Source organism: Stegodyphus dumicola, chromosome 10 (assembly GCF_044657685.1).
Source record: "Stegodyphus dumicola isolate Sdum_Otavi_A_Nest chromosome 10, ASM4465768v1".
NCBI lineage: Eukaryota > Metazoa > Arthropoda > Arachnida > Araneae > Eresidae > Stegodyphus > Stegodyphus dumicola.
In genome coordinates this window covers 47,121,253-47,143,846 of record NC_140777.1, presented here as the reverse complement: position 1 = coordinate 47,143,846, position 22,594 = coordinate 47,121,253, and the positions used below count along the sequence as shown (strand labels likewise).

At 33.4% G+C, this 22,594-nt stretch overlaps 1 protein-coding gene across 2 annotated transcripts in view; it reads left to right on the top strand.

Annotated features, from left to right (window-relative positions):
• Window positions 1-12,187: 12,187 nt before the first annotated feature.
• LOC118182358 (uncharacterized) overlaps window positions 12,188-22,594 on the top strand; it is a 41,941-nt gene continuing 31,534 nt past the window's right edge. The window contains exons 1-4 of one of the 2 annotated variants that reach the window (XM_035351697.2): window positions 12,190-12,543; window positions 12,745-12,843; window positions 19,760-19,858; window positions 22,365-22,463. In XM_035351697.2, coding sequence (XP_035207588.1) covers window positions 12,307-12,543; window positions 12,745-12,843; window positions 19,760-19,858; window positions 22,365-22,463 — 534 coding nt within the window. In that variant the 5' untranslated portion in view covers window positions 12,190-12,306. Of the gene's footprint in view, window positions 12,544-12,744; window positions 12,844-19,759; window positions 19,859-22,364; window positions 22,464-22,594 lie in introns of both variants that reach the window. The other variant, XM_035351702.2, reaches the window with a different exon arrangement.

Below are 22,594 nucleotides of genomic sequence, written 5' to 3'. Positions count from 1 at the left end.
GGTTCGGTGCACGCGTTTAGTTTTCGGTAGTCTCCTACTGGCCGTATGTCGCCCGAACTTTTAGAAACTACATGAAGAGGTGATGACCATGCTGATTTTGATGGTCTACAAATACCTTGATCTATCATAAATTTAAATTCTTTTTTTACTGCTTCGTATAACTTAGGGCTTAACCTACGCGGTTTACTGTGCACAGGAGGACCGTTTGTTTCGATGTAATGAACCGTACTATGCTTTACTCTACCCGAATCGGATTTTAACTTCAGTACTTCCGGAAAGTCTTTCAAGATTCTGTGATATGGTGAATCACCAGATATTAACTTTACCGAAAAATAATTTTTAGAATCGGAAAGAGAACCAATACGAGTTAATTTCGTAGTATTATCGATAAGCCTACCTCGTTTTAAATGGATTAAAAGATCAAAATGCCTTAAAAAGTCGGCTCCTATTATAGGCACTGGTACATCGGCGATTAAAAACTTCCAAGGAAAGTTTCGTCTAAGTCCTAAATTCACAGTTAACAATTTTGTTCCATACGTAGAAATTCTGGAATTATTCGCGGCAAATAATTGAAGCGAATCAGGATGCATTTTCTTAAACTTAGAAGTCGGTGTCACACATGAAACATCCGAGCGAGCCCGAATCAATCAAAAAGTTTAAATTTAATCTGTTATCGTAAACATGTAAACGACATGAATGCGCGACTGCCGATGAATTTCGATCGACAGCCGCTACTACTAGTTTTCCTGGGCCGTAGTGTTCTGAGAAAAGGAACAAGGTGCTCGACATTTTCGTGCATTATTACCGAATCGCGAATGAAAATAACAATAATTGTTCACACGCTCTCGGGAATGCCCACGCGAAAAACTACGTGCTTTGTTATGTTGATCCCGGGGGAAATTATTCCTCGTTTTTCCGCGGGAGAGTCGCTCGACTTGTTTACTTAGGGCAGAGATTTCACTCCTGAAGGCCTTAAGCTCCTCGGGGGGGGCACCAGAATCGTTAGGGTTTCTGGGAGAACTCGCCGAAGCTGCCTGGACCGCGAACACGCTGTTGTTCGTTGGCGTGCGCACTTCAGCATCTTATCAGCCATTTTTGCTAAATTGTCTAAGGATTCCGAACTTATTGATAAAATGGCATGCACCTCGGAAGGTAACCTTTGCAGCCATAATGATTTTAAAAATTCGTCAGTTATACAGTTTCCACCTAATTCTCTCATTTTTCTCAATAAGTGAGATGGTTTGTCGTCCCCTAAATGCAATTCAGAAATAAGTCTGCGTATTTGCTCGCTTTCCGAATCTGAGAATTCTACTATTAACCTAGCTTTAAGGGCATCATATTTAGCCGTCGCTGGGGGATTAAATAAAATATCTGATACTGCGGAAAGAGTTTCAGGGTCTATCGAAGAAACCACGTGGTTGTATTTTGTACTATCGCTACTAATCTTCGCTAAAGCAAAGTTACTTTCAACTCGAATAAACCAAAGTTTAACATTTTTTTCCATAAAGGGGGAATTTTAACTGCCACGTGTGAGATTTGTGGCTCCTGAACCGCCATATTCGATTCCTCGTTGGTTTGGCCTTCCGATCCTGGCATGGTTGCCAATTATAAATATATCGTAAATCGTAAACTTAATGTTTTGCACTATACCTTATCAAAACAGTATCAATTTAGAATAAAATAATGAAGACATTCAATATCTCAATAAAAGTGTGAGCACAAATATTACCCAAAGATCAATTTTAAACAATCAATAATTAAATTAAAACTATAATTTTAGAGCAAAACATATCACAAAAACATAATTAAGACCAATCACAGATAATTAAAAAAATTTGACCACATACCTGTAAATCCTCCTTAAGTGTGATAAACCACGTGTAATCCGTACGATAAAATGAGGAGGAAATAAATAGGGTGGAGCCTTTATCAGTCATAAGGAAGAGCATTGGCATCAAAATAAGGCATATTTTTAGTTTTTTAACAAAGATTGAGACAGATAGTCATTAGGGATCGAAACAGAAGGAGCGAGGGACAGGGTCACCAATGATGTACGTGTGAGTAACACGTGCATACGAAAATATCCCTAACATTAACTAGGAAAACCGAAATCTTAGTTAAGCTAGACATGTTAAAATTAATAATCAAATTTAATAAGGAAAAGTAACAGTTGCCGGGTACATTATAACGGCTTAAGAAATTCACAGTACAGATGCGAGTACACAAGTTCACCTATCTCGGCGAAGCAGAGACGCACACATTTGTTGAAGTAGTTCCACTTGACTGCAGGGGAAAATTCTTCTCTCCCCGTCAGCCTGTAGGTTTGCCAAACGGGTTTACTGTTTCGCCAATTGGTGCTTTTCTGTACAGTTTTTAAGTCCGTATCGCCTGTTTGGCGCTGCCGCTGCATGTCTTACAATGTGCCTTCCCTGTCTTACAATGTTACATGGTTTTGAGCAAAACGACGTTTTGACGGCTTAATGGTCAAATTTGCCGCAGTTATTTTTTCCAAAACGCAATTTAAATGCTTCATATGATCTTCCCAAGTATTCGAAAAAAATAGCAACATCGTCCAAATGGGACAGCAAAGCCTTCACACCCTTTTAATACCTCAGCCATCAACTTACTGAAATCTAATTCCGTTACTACTAATTCCGTTATTCCCGGCTCTTTGGTGAAATTCTTAGAAAATCTCTCTAGTAAATCTCGTAATTGATCTGCATGGCGAGGTTCCAACCGATCTTCTAAGCTGCTAGATTGGATTATGTCTTCGAAATCGTAAATGTTAGGATTTGGATCTAGATACGGAAAATCTACCTCTTGATTCACACCTTCTTCATTCTTACTTTCAGATGATAAGCATTGATTTCCCCAAGTCTTTTATAATAGGGTTTTAACATATTTACATGATAAATATGAGACTTCTTTCCAGACATTTTACAATGTAATTTGTAAAATTTACAATGTAATTTTCTTTTATAATAGGGTTTTAACATATTTACATGATAAATATGAGACTTCTTTCCAGACATTTTACAATGTAATTTGTATCCGATATTTTATTTTCGATAACTTCCGGGCCCAACCACTGGGCTGCCAGCTTATTCGGTTTCGATGTAGCGAAAACCAACACTAAATCCCCTTTTTTTGAATTCACGTTTCACGGCGTTTTTGTTATACCATAGTTTACGTTTGATTTGCAGTTCTTCCATTCTTTGCACTGCAATCTCCTCACAACGTTTTAATTTATTAATCAATTCGAAAACCTATTCAGTTACTGGATTTTCTTCATTCTGCTTCTCCGTCCAATGCTCAAATAATAAGGTTTCGGGTGTCCTTAAATTCCTACCATGCACTAATTCAGCAGGTGAAAACCCGGTGCTTTCATGGGTTACAGTTCTTAAGACAAACAACGCCGAGGGAAGGTGTTTTTCCCAATCCGTTCCAGCTTCCAGACATAGAGCTCGTAAGAGCCGTTTTATTGTTCTATGGAAACGTTCGATCAGATTCTGTTGGGGATGGTTAACCGTTCTATGACTAACCTTAATCCCAAACCTATCGAAAAATTCCGTAGTAAGTGCACTTACAAAAGACGTTCCGAGATCAACTTGGATTTCTTTCGGAAAACCCATACGACTAAAAATATTAATCAGGGCATCTGTCACAGAAACTGAACTCACATCACTCACTGGAATAGAGTCAGGGTATTTAGACGACAAGCATATGGCTGTTATTAGGTAACGTTTTCTCGTTGAACTGACAGGCCAGGGGGCCTACTGCATCAACGTTTAATTTAGAAAAAATTTCTTGAATGACGCGTACTAGTTTCAAAAGGGCTTTTGTTTTATTTCATTTGGTCTCCCGGCTCGTTGACATTTGTCACAGGAACAAACATCAATTTCCTTATAACAACCAGGCCAAAAAAACATACCGTAAAAGCCTATCCTTCGATTTTGTAACCCCCAAATGAGCCTAAGTTCCTTCTTGCCATAATGCTTGGATTTTCTTCCGAAATTCTATCGGCACTACCAGCGTTTTTTTCTCATTTCCATAGCGATCTCTTTGAACTCGAAACAAAAGATCGTTCTCACAGTATGTATGTTTCGATGATTGATTTCCATTTCTTGAGCTAATAGAGTCGTAAATCGCTTTTAATGTTTCACACCTTTTCTGGGAGTCACTAAATGTTCTTCGGTCAGTCTTTATTAGAGCAATTTCTTCCCCGCTACTCTCTGCCTGCGGTAGCAAAATCTCCGTTCCCATGGTAGGCTCAAGGATTGGAGTGGGGGACTCACTGACCCCGTCTTCCCGAAAAGTCGCTTTTCTCGAAACGCGATCTGCCACTTTCTGTGGGTTTTGACTTTTCTTTCGGGCCATAGCCCGCGTTTCTACGGCGTTTATGGAATTTGGAACTAGTGATTGCAATCTTCCTGCGATTTGATTTCCCAGAATATACATACCTCTGTTTAAATCCTCTCCAACGACTGCGGCTTAAGTTTAAATGAGCCCAATTTCATTCATCTCAAGCTCTACGCATGCTAATGGTAGGCATTTCGCTTCCATATCCAAAGGACTTCTCACCCATACTGTTTCTCCCGTAAACATTTCCGGAGTGATATAGTTAGACTCACCAAATCGAGGCTTGCTCCGGTGTCCCGTAGCACTTTAATAGGATGACGGTCATTTACTCGTGCGTCCGCGATAAACGGAGGCAACAATTCCTCTGCGCTTTTATATTGGTATACATGGCTGGTGATTAATCCTTTATGAGTTTTGGGCACTGGGGCCTAGGGTGATTTTCTGAGCCGCATTCGAAACACTTAGAAGCCTTTCTTTTTTCAAATGCTTTGTTTCGGCTGGTCTTCGTTTGCTCTGCCCAAGACGAAACATTTTTTTTCTCGTCATCCCCCTTTTTATCTTTATCATCAGTTAAATTCCTATCATTCTTCTTTCGGTCTTGATACTCAGGATGGGCTGATTTCTTCCGAATTCCTCTGACATCTTCGTAGTCATCTAACAAATCTGCCAACTTAGCTGTAGAAGTAACTTTTAACCAGTAGTCCAAGAGATGCTCCTTAACTTCGCTGGCGACTCGGCGTTTCATTTGATCAGTAACCATCAAATAAATCCTTTAGTTTCTCGAAATCGTTTATCTCCAGACCGCTTAACCATCCATCTAAATAATTTCTCAGAGCAAAACTCAAATCCCTCCATGTTTCATCTGATTTTCGTTGATGCTGAATGAATTTAAGACGTTATTTTTCGGGGCTCAATTTGAATCTTTTTAAGAGCAAAGCCTTTACATATATGTAATCGCAAGCCTTTTCTTCGGGTTCTTTAGATATAAGTTGAACGATTTCCATGGGCAATAGTGCTAACAAATAAGCTACGCAGTCGGCGTAATGGCAGACCGCACATTGAATTGAACAGTGTTAAACGAATGTTGCATACTGCGCATGCCCAGAAAACTATTTGGCGTAATTACTATGTTGGCGCGATTTGAAAAGAAGATAAATACGGTATATGGCAGATGTATCGCCATCTAATTGTAAACAAATCTGACGTTTAGATCTTCGTAGAGTATAATGTAAATTAATTACTGTGTTAAAGTACTATTTTTTGCTGTACTGCTCAAACAACTAGAAAGCTGAAATTATTGCGAAGTAATGTGAAGCAGTGTTTACATTCAAAATGTAAAATATAATACTTATGAAATTCTGCGCATTCCTTTGGAACTGTACAAATTTTCCTTCAGAAAAAGACTGAAATTTAGGATATATTAGTTGAAAATTTCTTCATTACACTTTTAAGCAATAAAAACAATTCAGGATTTACCATACGTTCCATTCGTACATACATAAAGAAACACTGAGGAATATAACAAGTGCTTGCAAATAACACTGAAGAAATTTTACAATTCTTTAATGCTAGTTATTAAATTCTTTGAAATGTGAAAATAAAAGCGCGAATATACGCTAACAAACTAAGCGAGATACTCCAGTTTACAATTACTGAATTATAACATGTAAACAAATTACAATTAAATAACGAATTATTACGAACATATGTTAACAAATATTAAATGCACTGTTATTGACAAATTAAAATGAAACATATATTAAAAAAATAAGCAAGTGCAATCGGCATGGACGTTAAAATAACTAATAAGCAAAGTTCCACAACATTGCAGTTTTAAACATCACTCGAACACACTCGACAGCCATGGAGATCACGAATAAGCTAACGTAGGGTTGCTTAGTGGCAAATATTTCTCCCCGCGCCAAGCATGCGCAGTAAGCGAAATTCGCTTAACACTGTTCAACTCAATGTGCAGTCTGCCATTACGCACCCAGTCGCTTTCCTTGATACCAAACCTCTTCGCGTGTCTCTCAAACATTGTCAACTACAAACTAATATCACCACTATCCGAATCAAATTTTTGAATAATTTTGTGTATCTCGCAATGAAACTGCTTATTCCTACTCGATCTTGAATTTTCCGATACCGCAGGCGACGATCTACCCATTTTCTCGATCCTTAGCCGTTCTTACTCAAATTGTCTTATCTCCCTAGCCCGACAGTCCTCTCTCTCTTGTTCTCGAAGTCTCTCCTCTTCCAACCTATCATTTACTATTCCCTCGAAAACACCCTTAACGAACTCTTCGTCATACGCTGCACTTTTTTGAATCAGAGATTTTAGCTCCACAATCTATAGACTCATTGTAGCCTCCTCTCCTAATTCTATCGCTAGGTTATATAAGTCAATCTTTTTTACTCACAGGACTAGCAAAGCTAAGCCACTAAATCAGGATATCGCTCCTTTACCAACCGAAAGAATAACAGAGGCAAATCCCTTCGAAGTTGTAGGACTTGATTTTGCACTTGATTTTGCTGGTCCTATGAGTACAACGGATGAAACTGGGAAAGCTTATATTGCTCTGTATACATGCGCTGTAACCAGAGCAGTGCATCTGGAACTAGTGTCTCGCCAAACAGCAAACAATTTTCTTCTGTCCTTTAGAAGATTTATTTCAAGAAGAGGAGTATGTCGAATAATATATTCAGACAATGCAAAAACCCTTCAAAAGAGCAGACAAAGATTTACCAAAACTATGAAATACCATCAAGGACACAGAAGTTCAAAATTATTTTGGTAATAAAGGTATTGAGTGGAAATTCAATGTGGAGAAGGCGGTTTGGTGGGGCGGTTTCTGGGAAAGGCTTGTTAGATCTATCAAGTCATGTTGAAAGAAAATACTCATGAAGGCTTCACTTAAATTTGCAGAGCAGGAAACAGTTTTAATTGAAATTGAGGCGATATTGAATTCACGCCCACTGACGTATGTTTATAGTAAATTTGGAGAACCAGAACCGCTGACGCCAGCTCATTTTCTAGTTGGACGAAGACTGACATCCTTACCATCTGGTAAAATTCTTGAACCTGATTCAACTAAAGAAAATTTAACAAGGCGATATATAATTTAACAAGGCGATAAATATCGGCTATGGTTATTAGAAGAGTTTTGGAAAAGATAGAAAGGAGAATACTTACTTGAAATTAGAAACGTAAAACAAATTTAGAGAGGTAATGCCGTAACAGATCTTTTGAAAGGCTCTGTACATGAAGAAAAATTACCAAGATTATTATGGAAGATGGGAGTTGTACAGGAGTGTCATCCAGGACGAGATGAGAAAATAAGGGCTTGCACTGTCCGTTTAGCTAATGGAACTCATCTTCGTCGCCCTGTGCAGTTATTGTACCCATTAGAAATGACTTGAACTCTTTGAACTGAATACAATGAACGTAAATTGCGAACACTGCATCTATGAACATTTAATAAAAGTCAATCTTTTTTCCCTTTCCCAAGAAAGCCATTTTAATCTTTGAGCTTTGTGCCAAGTCTTTGAGCTTTGTGCCACACTCAATTTCTATACTTAGAATTATCACACACTAATCAAAAATACAATGCTACTGAGATTATCATTATTAATAGTAACCATTAATGCACAGTGATTTTACAAACATCGTAAATGATCTGAATCTTAATATAACAAGAATTCAGTATGCTCAGTACTACAATTTTCAAAACGCTTGGAATTCCTTAATATTATTAAAATCTAATACACACTATGGCAGCATTTACATAATTAACGAATTGAGTTTTAATAAGTTTTTACCTGAGTATACACTAATAAAAACAGTAAGTAATTCAATCACAACTTCAATAACAATTAGTATACAATAAACCCAACATCAGTAACAATCCAATTAAATAAATTTCAACTGTACTTAATTCAGTAAATCTCAGTTTTCGCAAATACAGTAGTGCTGATGTGTTTTCTTATACATTAAAAAAAAACAATATAAAATTGTCAATAGTTCTTATACTGTTAAATAACAATAAAACTAATATACATTAATTCCAAACATAGTTAATTTTTGTTGGATCTTACATTAAAAAATGTCAAAGCAGGACTAATGAATAACCACAGTAAAAAGACTTTCAGTATTTTCTATGCTACTGAATTTCTACCTTATTATTTCAACAATTATGCAAATTGTTATGAGCAATCATTATGAACTAACACCATAAAATACATATACATACGAGTTAAAATGCATAGCAAGGAAGACAATGTATTAACTTATAACAAAATTAACTACTTAGGATAAGTCACTGCCTTAATGTAAAAATCAAGGTACTTACCCCCGTTTGATGACTTATTAGATGAAGATTCACTGACACTATAGCTATTCTACACGATCTTCGGAATCACAAGATTCCCACTACACAGAATTTATGTGATCAACTTCTATAGAAGGTGCTGACTCTTCCTTCACAACATGGAACTTTAACGTTATAACGTAAAAATCAGGATGACTTTTGATGAAGAAAACTCATTGTTCAGAACCGTGGCGGTTCTCTGAACTATCACTTAGATCAACCGAAGAAACTGGAATTGGAAAAATTACAACACAAAAATCTGGATGATTTTTGATGAAGAAAACTCTTTGTGCAGAACCGTGGCGGTTCTCTAAAATATCACTTAGATCAAACGAAGAAACTGGAATCAGGATGATTCATACGACGTGAAAATCAGGATGGTTTTCGAGACATCCTTATTTTATATAGATCAACATCAGAACTTGAGCTGATTTTTAAACTGCACAGAATGACCTGGGTGCTGTTAAAACTTCATTGAATCAGGATGATTCGAAACTGCAAACCTCTTAGAATCAGGATGGTTCTACTCAACTGTGTCGAATTCAAGCATCAGTTCTTCGTTTGACTAGTGAGCCTTTTAAAATCCCACAACCGCTGCCACCATTTGTACCATAGTCGTATCTCCGTCAAATAAACACGACCTGTTCTAGGCTAAATATTTATCTTTATATACAACTATGTACAGATTACAATTTAGAAATACTTTAAAACACATTTTCACTTCATTAGAGCACGTTCAAACTAGTGTCTGCTCTTTTCGCTTTCACATCTCAATCTCTCCTTACTCCCACCTGCAACCAGGGGGGAAGTCCACTCCCCTCTTCCGGCCGAGGCGAGAAGAGGGTTCTCTGTCCCTTCTTTTAGGGTGGGTGACCAAGTGTTCTTCAGAGAAGAGGAACGTTACACCACTGTTTTTGTCATTTAACTGTATAAACATCACTTGCTTTACTTACGCCACACAAAATTCAACAGTAAAATAAAAAAGTTTGTAAAAGCAGCATACTTTTAAAATTCATGATAAGATAGATATTAAACGTTTCCATACAGATTTTTTTTTTAATTTTTTCAGTCTTTTCTCAGTTCATTATATCAATGTTCAGTTTTCTTAACAAACTGTTTTGTCTTTTTAATTTTATTATTAAAAATCGCTTTCTTCGCCCTTACTCCACATAGAATTCCACAGCAAACTCATTTTTTTTAAAAAAAGCAGCATGTGTTTAGAATTCCCGATATAGTATTAAGTGTTGTCATTATTTTTTCAGTCTTTTTTTTATCCAGTCCATCATAATCAATGTTCAGTTTTCTTAATAAGATGGCTTACACAACATTTTTTGTCCTTTTTTATTACTAACTTTTTTTTTCTTTTAACCTTTACTCTAGTGTTACTACATGTTTTTCCATATTCGCTATATTATTTTTCTAATCAGCCATGGCGATAATATTTGGGGGCAACATATTTCTTTCTGTGTTGCTATACCTTTATTAAGTTTTTTTTATGTAAATAGGACTTCATCCAGCGCTAATGCTACATCCAGCGTAAAAACTAACCGAACTTCTACATCCAGCGTAAAAACTACATCCAGCGCAAATGCTTCTAAGAAATTCATGAGGCGAAAAACACTGGGACAAGAAAATGTTTCTCATGTCATACTGAAAGTAATCCCGGGAGCATGGCATCTATAAAATGTATGGGAGAATTAAATATAAACTTAATGAAATTGTAACTCTGGCGCCAGTTTGGCGTTTAAAAAATGTAAGTGGTAATAATAAGAAAGTACTATACGTTTTTCTAGGAATAAAAAAATTATTTTGTGATAAAAACAAAGTTGACATTCAAAGCATATAGTACTATAAAATTTTCTGTCAATTGATGTGTAATTTTTGTATCATATAAAGTATCTGCTTTTAAAATAATTATTAAAGATAGTCATCAATTTTGACAAGGCTACCATCAAGATTGAGTGAGAATTTTTTTATTTTTAAATTTAAAATTTTAAGTTCAAATAAATTTTTGAAAAAAGCTAAACTGAAATTGATTTTCCACTCAAACTGTACCATCTATTAATTTTAACCATTACATGATAGCATGCAAGAGTTTAATTATGTAATCATCACAGTACTCCGGCCTAGCCTCTGACGAATGTGATAATAAAATTTCTAATTATTCACAGGTCTTAATGATTTAAGTATTAAACACTAAATTTCAATATTAGTTCAGAGTTTACTAGCATGATAGCACTTGAAATGTTACAAAGAAATGAAGAACTGAACAAATTGGTGAGGAAAAAAATTGTATAGTTCCATAGTTCACAATTCTCTGGTAAGAGTTCAAATGTTCGATAGATGCATGATGATTCATTATAAAAACAAACTTGTGCAGGGAGCTCTTGACGATGGAAAAACATGATACAGAAAGAATGAGAATATAAGGTAAATGGGATCGGAATAGCAACTGAAAAATACCTTAATACAGAAAGATAAATTTCAAACAGCTCCATAAGTGACTTAACTTCTACACTAGATTATTAAGAATGACCATAGGCTTCTCGAGAGAAGGTATTTTCTGGAGAGAAGTTTTTATAGTTATCTATTGGGATGATGCTATTGTTATTTTTGCTGGAGCTTAGATGAAAACTGGGTACTGCAGGAAATGCATTAACTTGGGAACTTTTAAGCTTCTAAAGTGTTAAAGCACTTAATTCTATGAACGATCAATAGTCTTGGTCTTGAACTACGTATTTATACACACTCCTGCGTGTTAAATATTGCTACTGAGAAAATTTAATAAAATGTTCGAAACAACAATATTTTGTGAAAACGAATATGGCAAATAGGAAGCATCGATGCATTGACAAAGTGTGTAGCATACTAATATCGCAAAGCAAGCAGTCGGACCGGTATTCACTGGCCTATAGGCGTTCGACAACTTTGGACGAAAACTAGTTCAACAGATATGAATTTTTTAACCGTTATATATATCACTTCATAATATTTAATACTTCTGTTTCATCAGTTTTCTTGCTAAATTTGACATCTCGAAATAATCAAAAGCTGATACTCATGGGCTCTAGTATATTAGGTGTCGTTTCTTATCGGATTCTTATTAAATACGGTTTCTGAATCGACAAAGATATCCATATATAATGAATGTGAGCCAGGCCTTTGCGTTATGATAGTGAAAGTTGAAGAAATATTTTGATTATTTAAATTAGTTCAGCTGTAATTGAAAGTAAAACATTTGCCTGTTACATTAATTATTATAATCTTTCAGATTGTTTGAAGAAATATAGGATGAAATTTAAGATTTTAATTTGAATAAAATTAACATAAAATATTTATTTTTTGTAAGCATTAAGGCTGTTCTCCGAACAATATCCGCGTAGTTTAACGCTCTCTTACCCAACCAATCCAATTTCCATGTACATGAATATTTAAAGAACTGAAAGGAAACGAATTTGTTTTGCTTTTAGATTTCGTCTGTTTGCAGTATGGGCGCGCTGTGGTCAAAATGTTAGGCATTAGTTGTAAATAAGAGTTAAGATTTAGTTTTGAATTCGAAAAGCTGAAATGCAGTTATATTATGGTTAGTTTAAATCATTTGTTTTTCCCAATGGTAAAGTGTTACGATTTAATTCCGAAAGTTTTCTTTCATGATATGACATTTCAAGGCTTGGCTGGTACCAGATTCACATATTTCAATGAAGATGAAAACGTGACACCTTCACCACGACTACTTCATGTAGCAGCTCTTCAAGGGAGTGTTAAATTATTAAAAATAGTTCTAGATGCCGGAATACCAGTGGACGTTAGAGATGAAGTAAGTCTGATTATGTGCTTTTAATTACTATGTTTTCTTTTACAGTTTCTTAAACGGCTATTTTCTGGAACATTATTATCTTGTGGGAGCCTTATATTTCAAACTGCTTGCTATAAGGAATAAGTTTTTTTTTTTTTTTTTTTTTTTTTTTATATATATATATATATATATATATATATATATATATATAATATGTTTTAGGAAGGAACAACAGCCTTAATTTTAGCCTGCAGATACAATAATTATAAGTGTGCCAAAATTCTTTTGAAGCAAGGAGCTGATCCTATGGCTCAAAGACTAGTAAGTATTTTTGATATCTGCTGATTATCTGTATTTTCAGTTGCAATATATGATATGTATCTTTAGTGTATTTTCAAGCATACATGTGACAGTAGCCAAAACATACATGTGCATAAAACACACATTTCAGTGTACATGAGTTTACATGTTTTATATTTGTCATTTCACTGATGGTATCCAGCAGCTGTAAAAATATAAGCATTGACTACATAAATGTTTGCTTTTTTCCATAATATTTATTGTTTCTTTTAATTTTTCTCCCCATGATTGTCTATAAACAGAGCAGTGCCTATTAGCCATAAAGATACCAGATAATTATTTTTACAATTCACAAAGTCACCAAAGAATTGTCACCATTCGTGGCAGTGGAGGTAATCAAAGATAAATTCATACTTTTTTACTGAGTTAATACTGATGATACATCCTTTAATGTCTGCTGTTAGTGAAATTAGCTGTGCATTTTATCAGACAAAAAACTATGTGACAACAGTGGCCAAGCTGCTGAAACTTAAAAATAAGGGTAGTTCCAGATTTAGTTCCTGGTAACTAAGAAGGTTGCCTTCATATATTTTTACCATTTTCTGTTAATTGAACATAAACAGAAGTCAGTTTCTCACAAAATGTTTTCCAGAAAGGCCTTTCCATATTCTGCCATAATTTTAAGTAATTTATTCAAACTTCTGAATGAAAATTAAAATTTAATATTAAGAATAGGTTTAGAAAAAATGCAAAATAATGTCTTTTGTCATGCATTTTTTTTTTTTTTTTTTTTTTGGTTAATATATCAACAACTTTGGTTAAATGCTAAAATTTTAACAATGAACTAATTACAGTACTTTTCTGCTATCTGGGCCAAATTCAGAAAAGTGTGTATGTATGTATGTATGCAAGTATGTATATATATGTGTGTATGTGTGTATCAACACATACATATATGCATTTCTGAATGGATCCTCTTCACACAAATGTACCCTAATTATTTTTCACATTTTTAAGATTACATTTATTGCTTGCTTGTTCATATACATTTATGTTAATAAAAAAATTGGTTAGTCTGTATTTAAGGGTGTCTCTTGGATTATCGCAAGTTGTTTCATTTATCACCAAATTGTTTCGTTTATGGTAAGCAGAGTAGTTAAATGTTATGGAAACCCTATTAAGACCATATCACACGGTGTTTGTTTCACACGAATAACTGTTTTGAACAATTTTTCTGCCTGGTTTACTATTGAAAGAAAGACGTACAACTTTTTCCTTTCTTTCCAAAAAAAATTGTTGTTCATTTTCAACCAATCAGCTATCAACTTGTTTGTAATGGGAAACCAAATTTCCCTGTGTTAACCCCAAAGCGATCTATGATGATTGGCTGTTGCGACAAAATAGAAAATTTGTTCCAGTTGTTCTTCCGAAACAAACCGACGTGTGATAGCAGCCTTATGACGTGATTGCGGGAAATTTGACTGATGGGAAAATATTTGCTGGCTGTCACTTAGGATGTACGTCGTGTATTGTGTGCTGTGCATTATAAAATGGCTGCTGCTGATAAAGTGGGTGTTTGTTGGTATAGAAAGAGAGAGCGGAATGTGTTTTTTTTTAAGTGGTTGAGGACAGAAGAAAAGAAACTTTGTTGGATGTAATTCAACGGAATTATAAGTGTCCTGTGTGTATGAAGGAAATGCGTGTAGTCAAACGTCAGAGGATACTGGCACTATAGAGGATACTTTTTACTCTTATTTTTGTGAATTTATTTGGCAACGCCAGTATATAGAGATTAGTTCAGATAATTTTAGGGAGTTTTTGGATGCTGTTAAGGAATTTTGTTTGACTGAAGATACAGAAATTTCTAAGTGAGGTAAGTGGATATTTTCTTTGTGTAGTGCTAATATGAATTTCCGGTACTATTCGGTTTCAAGGACCGTAAAAATATTGCAGTGAAAATGTATGCGCAAAAGCGCCAAATCTAGCAAACGCGCCGATTCAACAGCGCACCAAATCTCGCATACACGTTGATTTCAGATTGCGTAAGTTTATATAGTTCTATATTTCTTAAGATGCTATTGAAATACTAGTTTAATTTTTAAATCCTTTTTTGATATCCTATGGATTTAACAATTTGGGAATTGCCCATGACGAAAAGTCGGCAATAGAATTTTGGGTAAAGTGCAGAATCACCCACTGCTTGACGCGTTTTCAAGAATTGCACATACTCGGTATCCATGTGCACATCGACCTATTTTCGCTTTAAAAAAATCCTAGAATTGCACAAAAATGGCACTGCGCACACCCTTGACTTTATCTATGTACACATCGACCTATTTTCACTTAAAAAGTCAAAGAAAATTGGCAAAAATCCAGTTGTTTTTACCCTTGTAAAAAGCGGCAAACAAATAAGTGAGCGATTCTGCACTTTACCGAGAATATTTTCAAAGAAAAGGCATCATTCCTTATAGAAAATTACGTTTGAACAACCAACGAGATGAAATTATGCTTTAGCGATAAGTTGGTAGCGAAATAGCGATGCAGGCGTCCATTCAGTTATGTTAGCAATTTTTATATAAATTATAATAATGATCTGAAATAGTTATTTACTCTTATGCTTCCATTCAGTCATGTTTAGCCTTTTTCATATAAATTATAATAATAAAAAAGTATTATATGAAATTAACCTTTCATCTAAATTAACACATCAATCTTAGATAGTTATTTACTATTACATTTCCTTTCTTGCGTTAGGGTTGACGCAATTATTAGGGTTGCCGAAATTATTTTTGGCAGCATTGGCATCAACAGTAGTTTGGCAATTTTTTACGGCCCTCTAAACCGAATAGTACCGTATTTCCTTTTTTATGTTATTTTATTGTTTGATTTAAAATGTAGTTTATTGAGATTATATATTTTTTGTTTGGCTCTAGTATAGAATTAGTTGCTCCTTTGACTTTTTAAGTGAAAATAGAAAGTACATGAACAAAGGGAGTGCACAGTGGCAAGCTTGTGCAATTCTCTGATGTTTTTTAAAGTGAAAATAAGTCGATGTGTACATAGATACCGAGTTTGTGCAATTATTTGACTTTTTATTTTGGCTTTGTGTAGTGGTAATTTTTGATGCAAAATTCACCGCTACAGAAAGCCAAAATAACAAGTCAAAAAATTGCACAGTGTCCCTCTATTGCCAGTTTTCGCCAATAGACACCCATAAATATATTTTTAACCTAAATTTAGTAAAAGTTCAGAGAATATTTCATGTTTTCAAGGAATAAAACTTATTTAGACTATAGATATTTATGACCTGTTATAAATTAAAATTTAACTCTAGAACGTAACACAGCATAATTTTATCTACATTGAAAGTCTACTCTTTTGACAAAAGGTAAATCTATGATTTAAGTCGATTCATGCTTTCTTTCTTTCTATCTAATTTAATTTTTAAAAATTAATTACACTCCATAGTATTTTATATCATTTTGACATTGTCAAAATATGAATATTTACTTCATTTAAAACACTTCTGTAATTGGAAGTGTATGCCTATGATTAATGATTACAAGAATAAAGGCCTGGTAAGGTCTTTAAGCTTTATAAGAGGGATGGCTGTATATGTATACATGCATTTTTAATACTACTAATTGTAATAAAAAAGAGAGGTGTAAGGCTAAATGGTATAACAGTCCCATATACAAAATTTCAACATTCTATTGCTAATCATTTTTGGGTTATGCAAGATATATACATCGTGAAAAAAGTCCATTTTAAATTTGTTTGGGAAAAGGTATCCTTTACTTTTGGTAAAATTCCAACATAAATAGTTCTGAATGTTTTACTTTAAGTTCTAAATCACTCTGGAGTTCTGTAAGTTTCATCTCTAAATGCCCAGAAATATTGAACCCATTCATAGACAATAGATTAATCACTGCTTGCATATTCTCCCCTTGTATGTTCTGATCCTAGAATCTATCTTAAAATTCAACCTGAAGTTGCATAAATTGCTAAAATGTATGAGACTAGTCGGCAGTCTGAATTTTCATCATACATTCAGTTTTCAAAATGTATGAGTTAATAGTCTTGCATTTGGTATTTAAATAGTAATTTGTTTAATTTAAAAGCTTTAATGTGTTTGAACAAAATGGGTACCAGTTGTTTTTTTTTGACTGAAGCTTCAAGTTAAGTGCATTCAAACAAAAAGCTGTAACTGTAAGGAGGGCAAAATCTGCTATTCACTTTGTATTATCAAGCTAAGATACTGATATTCCCTTTGTTTTCATGAAACTCCTGGATATATCTTTAAACTCAATAATATGTTGTAGCACCTTAACCGTCAAATATGACAAATGTAGATGATATCCTGTGATCTGACACATATAATCTTTGTAGAAAACTTTTGAACTGCCAATAATTTGAACCCAAAGGCTCAGAAAAATTGTGTATAGTATTATCCCATTGACCTTGAAGCTATCACCAGCACAATTTATTGCCAATTGTGAATAAGCATGATGTAACAACACACTAATAGTATCTGCACTTTTGTTTGATGTAACCATGATTGATTCTTGGAAAACAACCTCCTACCAAACAAGGATATAAATTAAATGTTAATGCTACATTTTTCTTGCATTTTGAAAAAACAAATTATTAAAATTTAGCACCTGTCTTCTACAAAACAATAAGCAGTGAATTATTTTTTCAGAATTATGTTATATCACCATAAAAAAGTGTGCATTAATAGGCACACTATTGTACTTTATTTGAGAAAATGGTGATGCAACATTATGACTGCATTCAGTTCATGTATAGCTAGCTGGTCAAGAGAATTAACATCTGTTAAATGGGGAAAAGAAGAGATGGCCAACAAAACAGTAAAAATTGAAAAATCACCTGTGGCAAATTTGTTCCCATAGCATTCTAAATGCACAGATTCAGATAAAACTGGAGGACGTAGTAAATTAGTAGAAATTGATGAAACCCCTTTTATGGAGTGCAAAAACAAAGCACATCATATGCTGGTTGCTTATAAAATAAAGAGTCATTGGTTCCTTCAGAATTCTTCAAAACAATTGGTGCAATTTTGCAGGATCTCAGCCAACTTTCATAGTTGACAGCATAATTTGTAAGTACCAAAAATTATCAGTAACAATGTTTTTTACATTATCAAATCTGAGGTGATTTCACGCAAAGGTTCTTCCTCATAATTTATGTAGTGATAACTGATGACTACTCTAGTTCTTGTGTGAAAAGCATTAGAAGTTGATATATATTTTCAAATATTTGTGCAGAGCTGTATTTTAATAGTTGGGTGTTACTCTAAAAAGAAAGGTGTGGCATTTCCATTACCACAACTAGTTGGGTTCATTAAGGAATATTATTTCATCTATGTGTAACATTTCACTGTTATGTAGTGTGATATATACTGACACAATCGATCTTCTGCAAGCTGAGTTATTGCAAACATTGTGGCTATTAGGGGTAATAAGATATTAGAATGTGTCTTTTCTCTTGCTTGTTAATTCCATTAACAGTAGGTTATTTATGTTGTTCATTTTATCTCTTCTGCTATTGGCACACATTTCAGCTATTGTCAATGCAAGCTGTGTCATACAATAGGCCATGCAGCTCTTTCTTTTGATTATTATCTCTTATATTAGGTAGGTGTGTAGGTGTAAGCTTTGTGGCAACATAATTCTTTATTTTTGTTAGTCTCGTTTAATTGGTAATTTTTTTAGCTACCAAGTACTGTACTCTCAAATACCAAAGGTAAAGTGTTCATTTCAAGGAAAATAATTCAAAAGCATAATCCTTCGTGAAACAAAGAGAAAATGAAATGGAATATTTAATTGCTATGTTGCCATTGCACATGATGCAAAAGCAGTTTATTAAAAACCTCTTAGGGAACATAAAATATAAATCAAAAGCATTGAAAAAAAATATCTCAACACTTGAAGAAAAAAGTAGTTGCTGTCATCAAAGTAAGGGAAGATAGTAAAAACAGTAAAATTAACATTGTGACAATCATATGATTATATACTACCCATATAATGTCTTCTAAATTCATATCCTTTATTAACAAATTAAACTCTAAAATTTTTAATGATTCTGAAACAGGAGGGAAAAAGGTGACATTAAGAACAAGTCAAAAATTGAAACTAAAACTGAAATAGTATAGGGCAAAACTGAAACAACAGCAATTGGGAAGTCAACAGGTCTTAACATATTATCCCAACAATCATGAAAGTTGGCTATCATAGAATACCCACCAGTGGCTGAGCAGTAAAGTATGAATACTGATAGTTGGACCTGTGCTTGATTCCAGGTGAACGGGCTAGCTGTGTGAGTATTTTCCTGATTTTCCCAATATGTAACATGGAGCCAGTTCCCTGAGAGAGTCCTCTGCATCCCTTCCCTTAGGCAGATAGGCCTCTTGTTCTTTGTCGTAACCAAATAAACCAAAGCAAGAAGCATGAAAGTTTGTGGAAATCCTGCCAAAACTGCACCAGCCATTCCTGTAGAAGTCTAAAGGAATTGATACCCCTGTATTCAATAACTTACTTAAACAATCAGTATTCAACACACTTTTTTTGCACTTTATGAAAAGACTTGTCAGTTTCTACTTTTTTAAAGGCTCTAAGATTTTATTGGAAGTTTTGTGTGGAATGCTATATGTGTAAACTTCTTGTAAGTCATTATTCCAGTCTATTACTTTTTTGTGGGCCATATTCAGATGATCATATCATATCATGTCCATTACTGCACACTTTTTTGATAATAAGACCCCATAATTTTGAAAATAATCCTTGCTGTTCTGTAGAAAGCAGGATCCAAATTTGAGTTATTTCAATATTGTTCTTGTAAATAGTTTTAAAAAAGTTTTATTTCTGTGTTTTAAAAATATATGTTCAACGAAATGGTAATTAAATTTATTTTATAGACTGGAACGAGTAGTCTATGTTATGCTGCTCAGGGAGGTTATTTGAAAATTGTCAAGTTATTAATAAAATATGGAGCAGATATTGAAGCATGTGGAATGGTTTGTATGACTTTGTTTTAATGTATTTGTATAACTACTTTTAATTTTATTACATATACCCATTTTTGTTTTTCACACAACTAAGAAACATGTAAAAAAGTGTAACGCCAGTTTCAAAAATAGAAGATTGACTCTAAATATGAAAATATAATGCGAATTATTTGTTTTTGAACAATCATGACAAAATCTAAAAAATATTTTTATGACATTTATTCATTTAAACACATTTTTTAATTTATAAATTTATAATAGATTATTAGAAGATAATATAGTTAAAAAATTATATATGGTGACATGTTAAACAGATCCCTCCCCAACTTTCTGAAAATAAACTCATTGATACAAAAACTGAAGTTAATTTATTTTCATTGCCTGAAATGCTTAAACAGTATGTTCCTACTCTAATCTAATAGAGTATGAATAATAAAGTAGAGTGAGTGTTCTTCATGGCATGATGTTAGTATAGATTTTATTTCAGTAATTTTAGTGAAAGGAAAATATTTCTAGAATATTTGTTTTATTTTAAGAGTTAAAACTCTGGAAAAAGTGTTGTCTTAAAATGACATTTTATTCCTCAAAGTAAATTTTAAGAATTTTTTTAAGATAAATTCCTACTTTAATCCTGTTGAGTCAAAAAAGATCTTGTAAAAAAAGAAAATTGGATTTTTAGTGTAATTTGAATTGAAACAAAATCCTTTTTGAAAAGTTCATATATTTTAATTTTTACATACAATAGGAGTATTAGGTATTTTGAAGTATATTTCAGTAATTTTATGCAATAAAACTATCTCAGAATTATTCAGTATCTAATGATGTAAATATTGTTATTTTTAATGTTTTATTCCAAAGCATTAAATAAATCAAGTATTAAGAATGGAGAAATTTTATAAAGTTATATATACTCATTGCCATAAAAATTTGCACATCAAGAAATAATCATAGGATCATAACGAAACTTGGCATGAGGGTACATGTCGGGTAGATATGCAAATTATTAGAAATGCCAAGTGACTGTGCAATGCCACTAGAAGGCATTGAATTTCATTCTTCTTGATAGACATGCTATTATGCTGCCATCGAAGCCAATATGGGGTCCTTGAAGTGGCTGAATCACCTAAGTCTGCCTCTTATGCATCCAATCAAAGAGAATTTTATATTTATGTAGCATATTAAACAGAGTTGTAGCTAGGGTTTTCAGCGCCTGGGGACAACTGAAGATTTCGCGCCCCCTACTGCTTGCCAAGGATGGAAAACATTTAATTCTAAAATGTTGTAACATCATTTACTAATGATGTAATTTTAAATCATTTACTAATGATTTACTAATGTTGTAACATCATCTAAGGCACCCCTTAGATTCTGTGCCCGGGGACAGATGCCCACCTTGCCCCCCTCTAGCTACGCCCCTGATATTAAAACAAGTAGTAGCTATTTTAAATATAAACAATAGTAAGAAATTTGAGTACTTATTGTACTTTAGTGTCATTGATGAAACTGATCTTGCCAAACATTTGAGCAGAAATTTGAAGGAACAGATCTCCATTTATTCATTAAGATAATAAACAGATACAGATTGTAGAAATAACATATAAAAAACTTAAATAAATATAAACTCAAATTTTGAAATTTTCTAATAAACAAATTTATTAAAAATTGTTCCAATCATTCCAACAGTCAAAAATAGAAAATTGTCATCTTCTTTGTGAAATTAATGCTGCATAATTTCACTTAAATATAAATCTAAGTGTTGTGGCATGGTATTGCAGTATTTTTTTCCCACTAGTTTGCCAAGCTCTAGTCTTTAAATGTTCTGAATATGTATACCAATGTGCATTGTTGTAATGTTATGCTTATCCATTATTAGCACTAAATCACATTGTTTGACAACATGTTTTGTTTGTCAAAAATGATTGACGTTAAAGTACTTAAGTAAAAAAAATGTATATAATGAATAGAAAAATGAAATATTAGTTAAATGCATAAATGATTTTCATTACAAGATTCCTTTCATTTTATTCAAATGCAAGATTCTGAAGTTCATTTAGTAAACTCTAGGTGGTGAACCTATCAAAGAAATTTTAAGATAGTGGTGAAAGGGAATTCATAATTAGGTTCATTTCAAAAGATTTTCAAATGCCTTATGTTCTTAAGGCTTTTTGCAGTATTTGAGATGGCTGATCTTTTTTTTTTTTTTTTTTTTTATTTATGCTTTACCAAGATGAATACATCATTATAAAATTTGTGTAATTTTTTATCTTTGGAATGAATGCAGGTACTAACTTATTTGTATATGTGCAGTTACTAACTTATTTTTGTTTTGAGGCTTAATTTTTTAGACAAAAGGTAAATATTGCTTATAATATTCAATACAAATGCTTTATCAGCATAATTATTTTATGCAGTGTTGATATATTTGAACCAAATTATAATATATTTTAAAAATATGAATTGGAAACTATTATATATAAGTGCAATTTTTTTTATCAATTTTTGTTTTATTTTTTAGGATGGTGGCACTCCTTTTCTAATAGCATGTCAATGTAATCATTTAGATGTTGTTCAAGAGCTTATATCACATGGTGCAGATTTTGAGAAAAAAATGATTGTATGTTTTATTTCATAGCACTTTCTATTTTAGCAATCCAATGAATGAATTTGTGCATATGTATGTGTTTATTTATATATATTCTTTCAATCTTTGTGGGGGGGATATAAAATTGTGCAATTTTTAATATA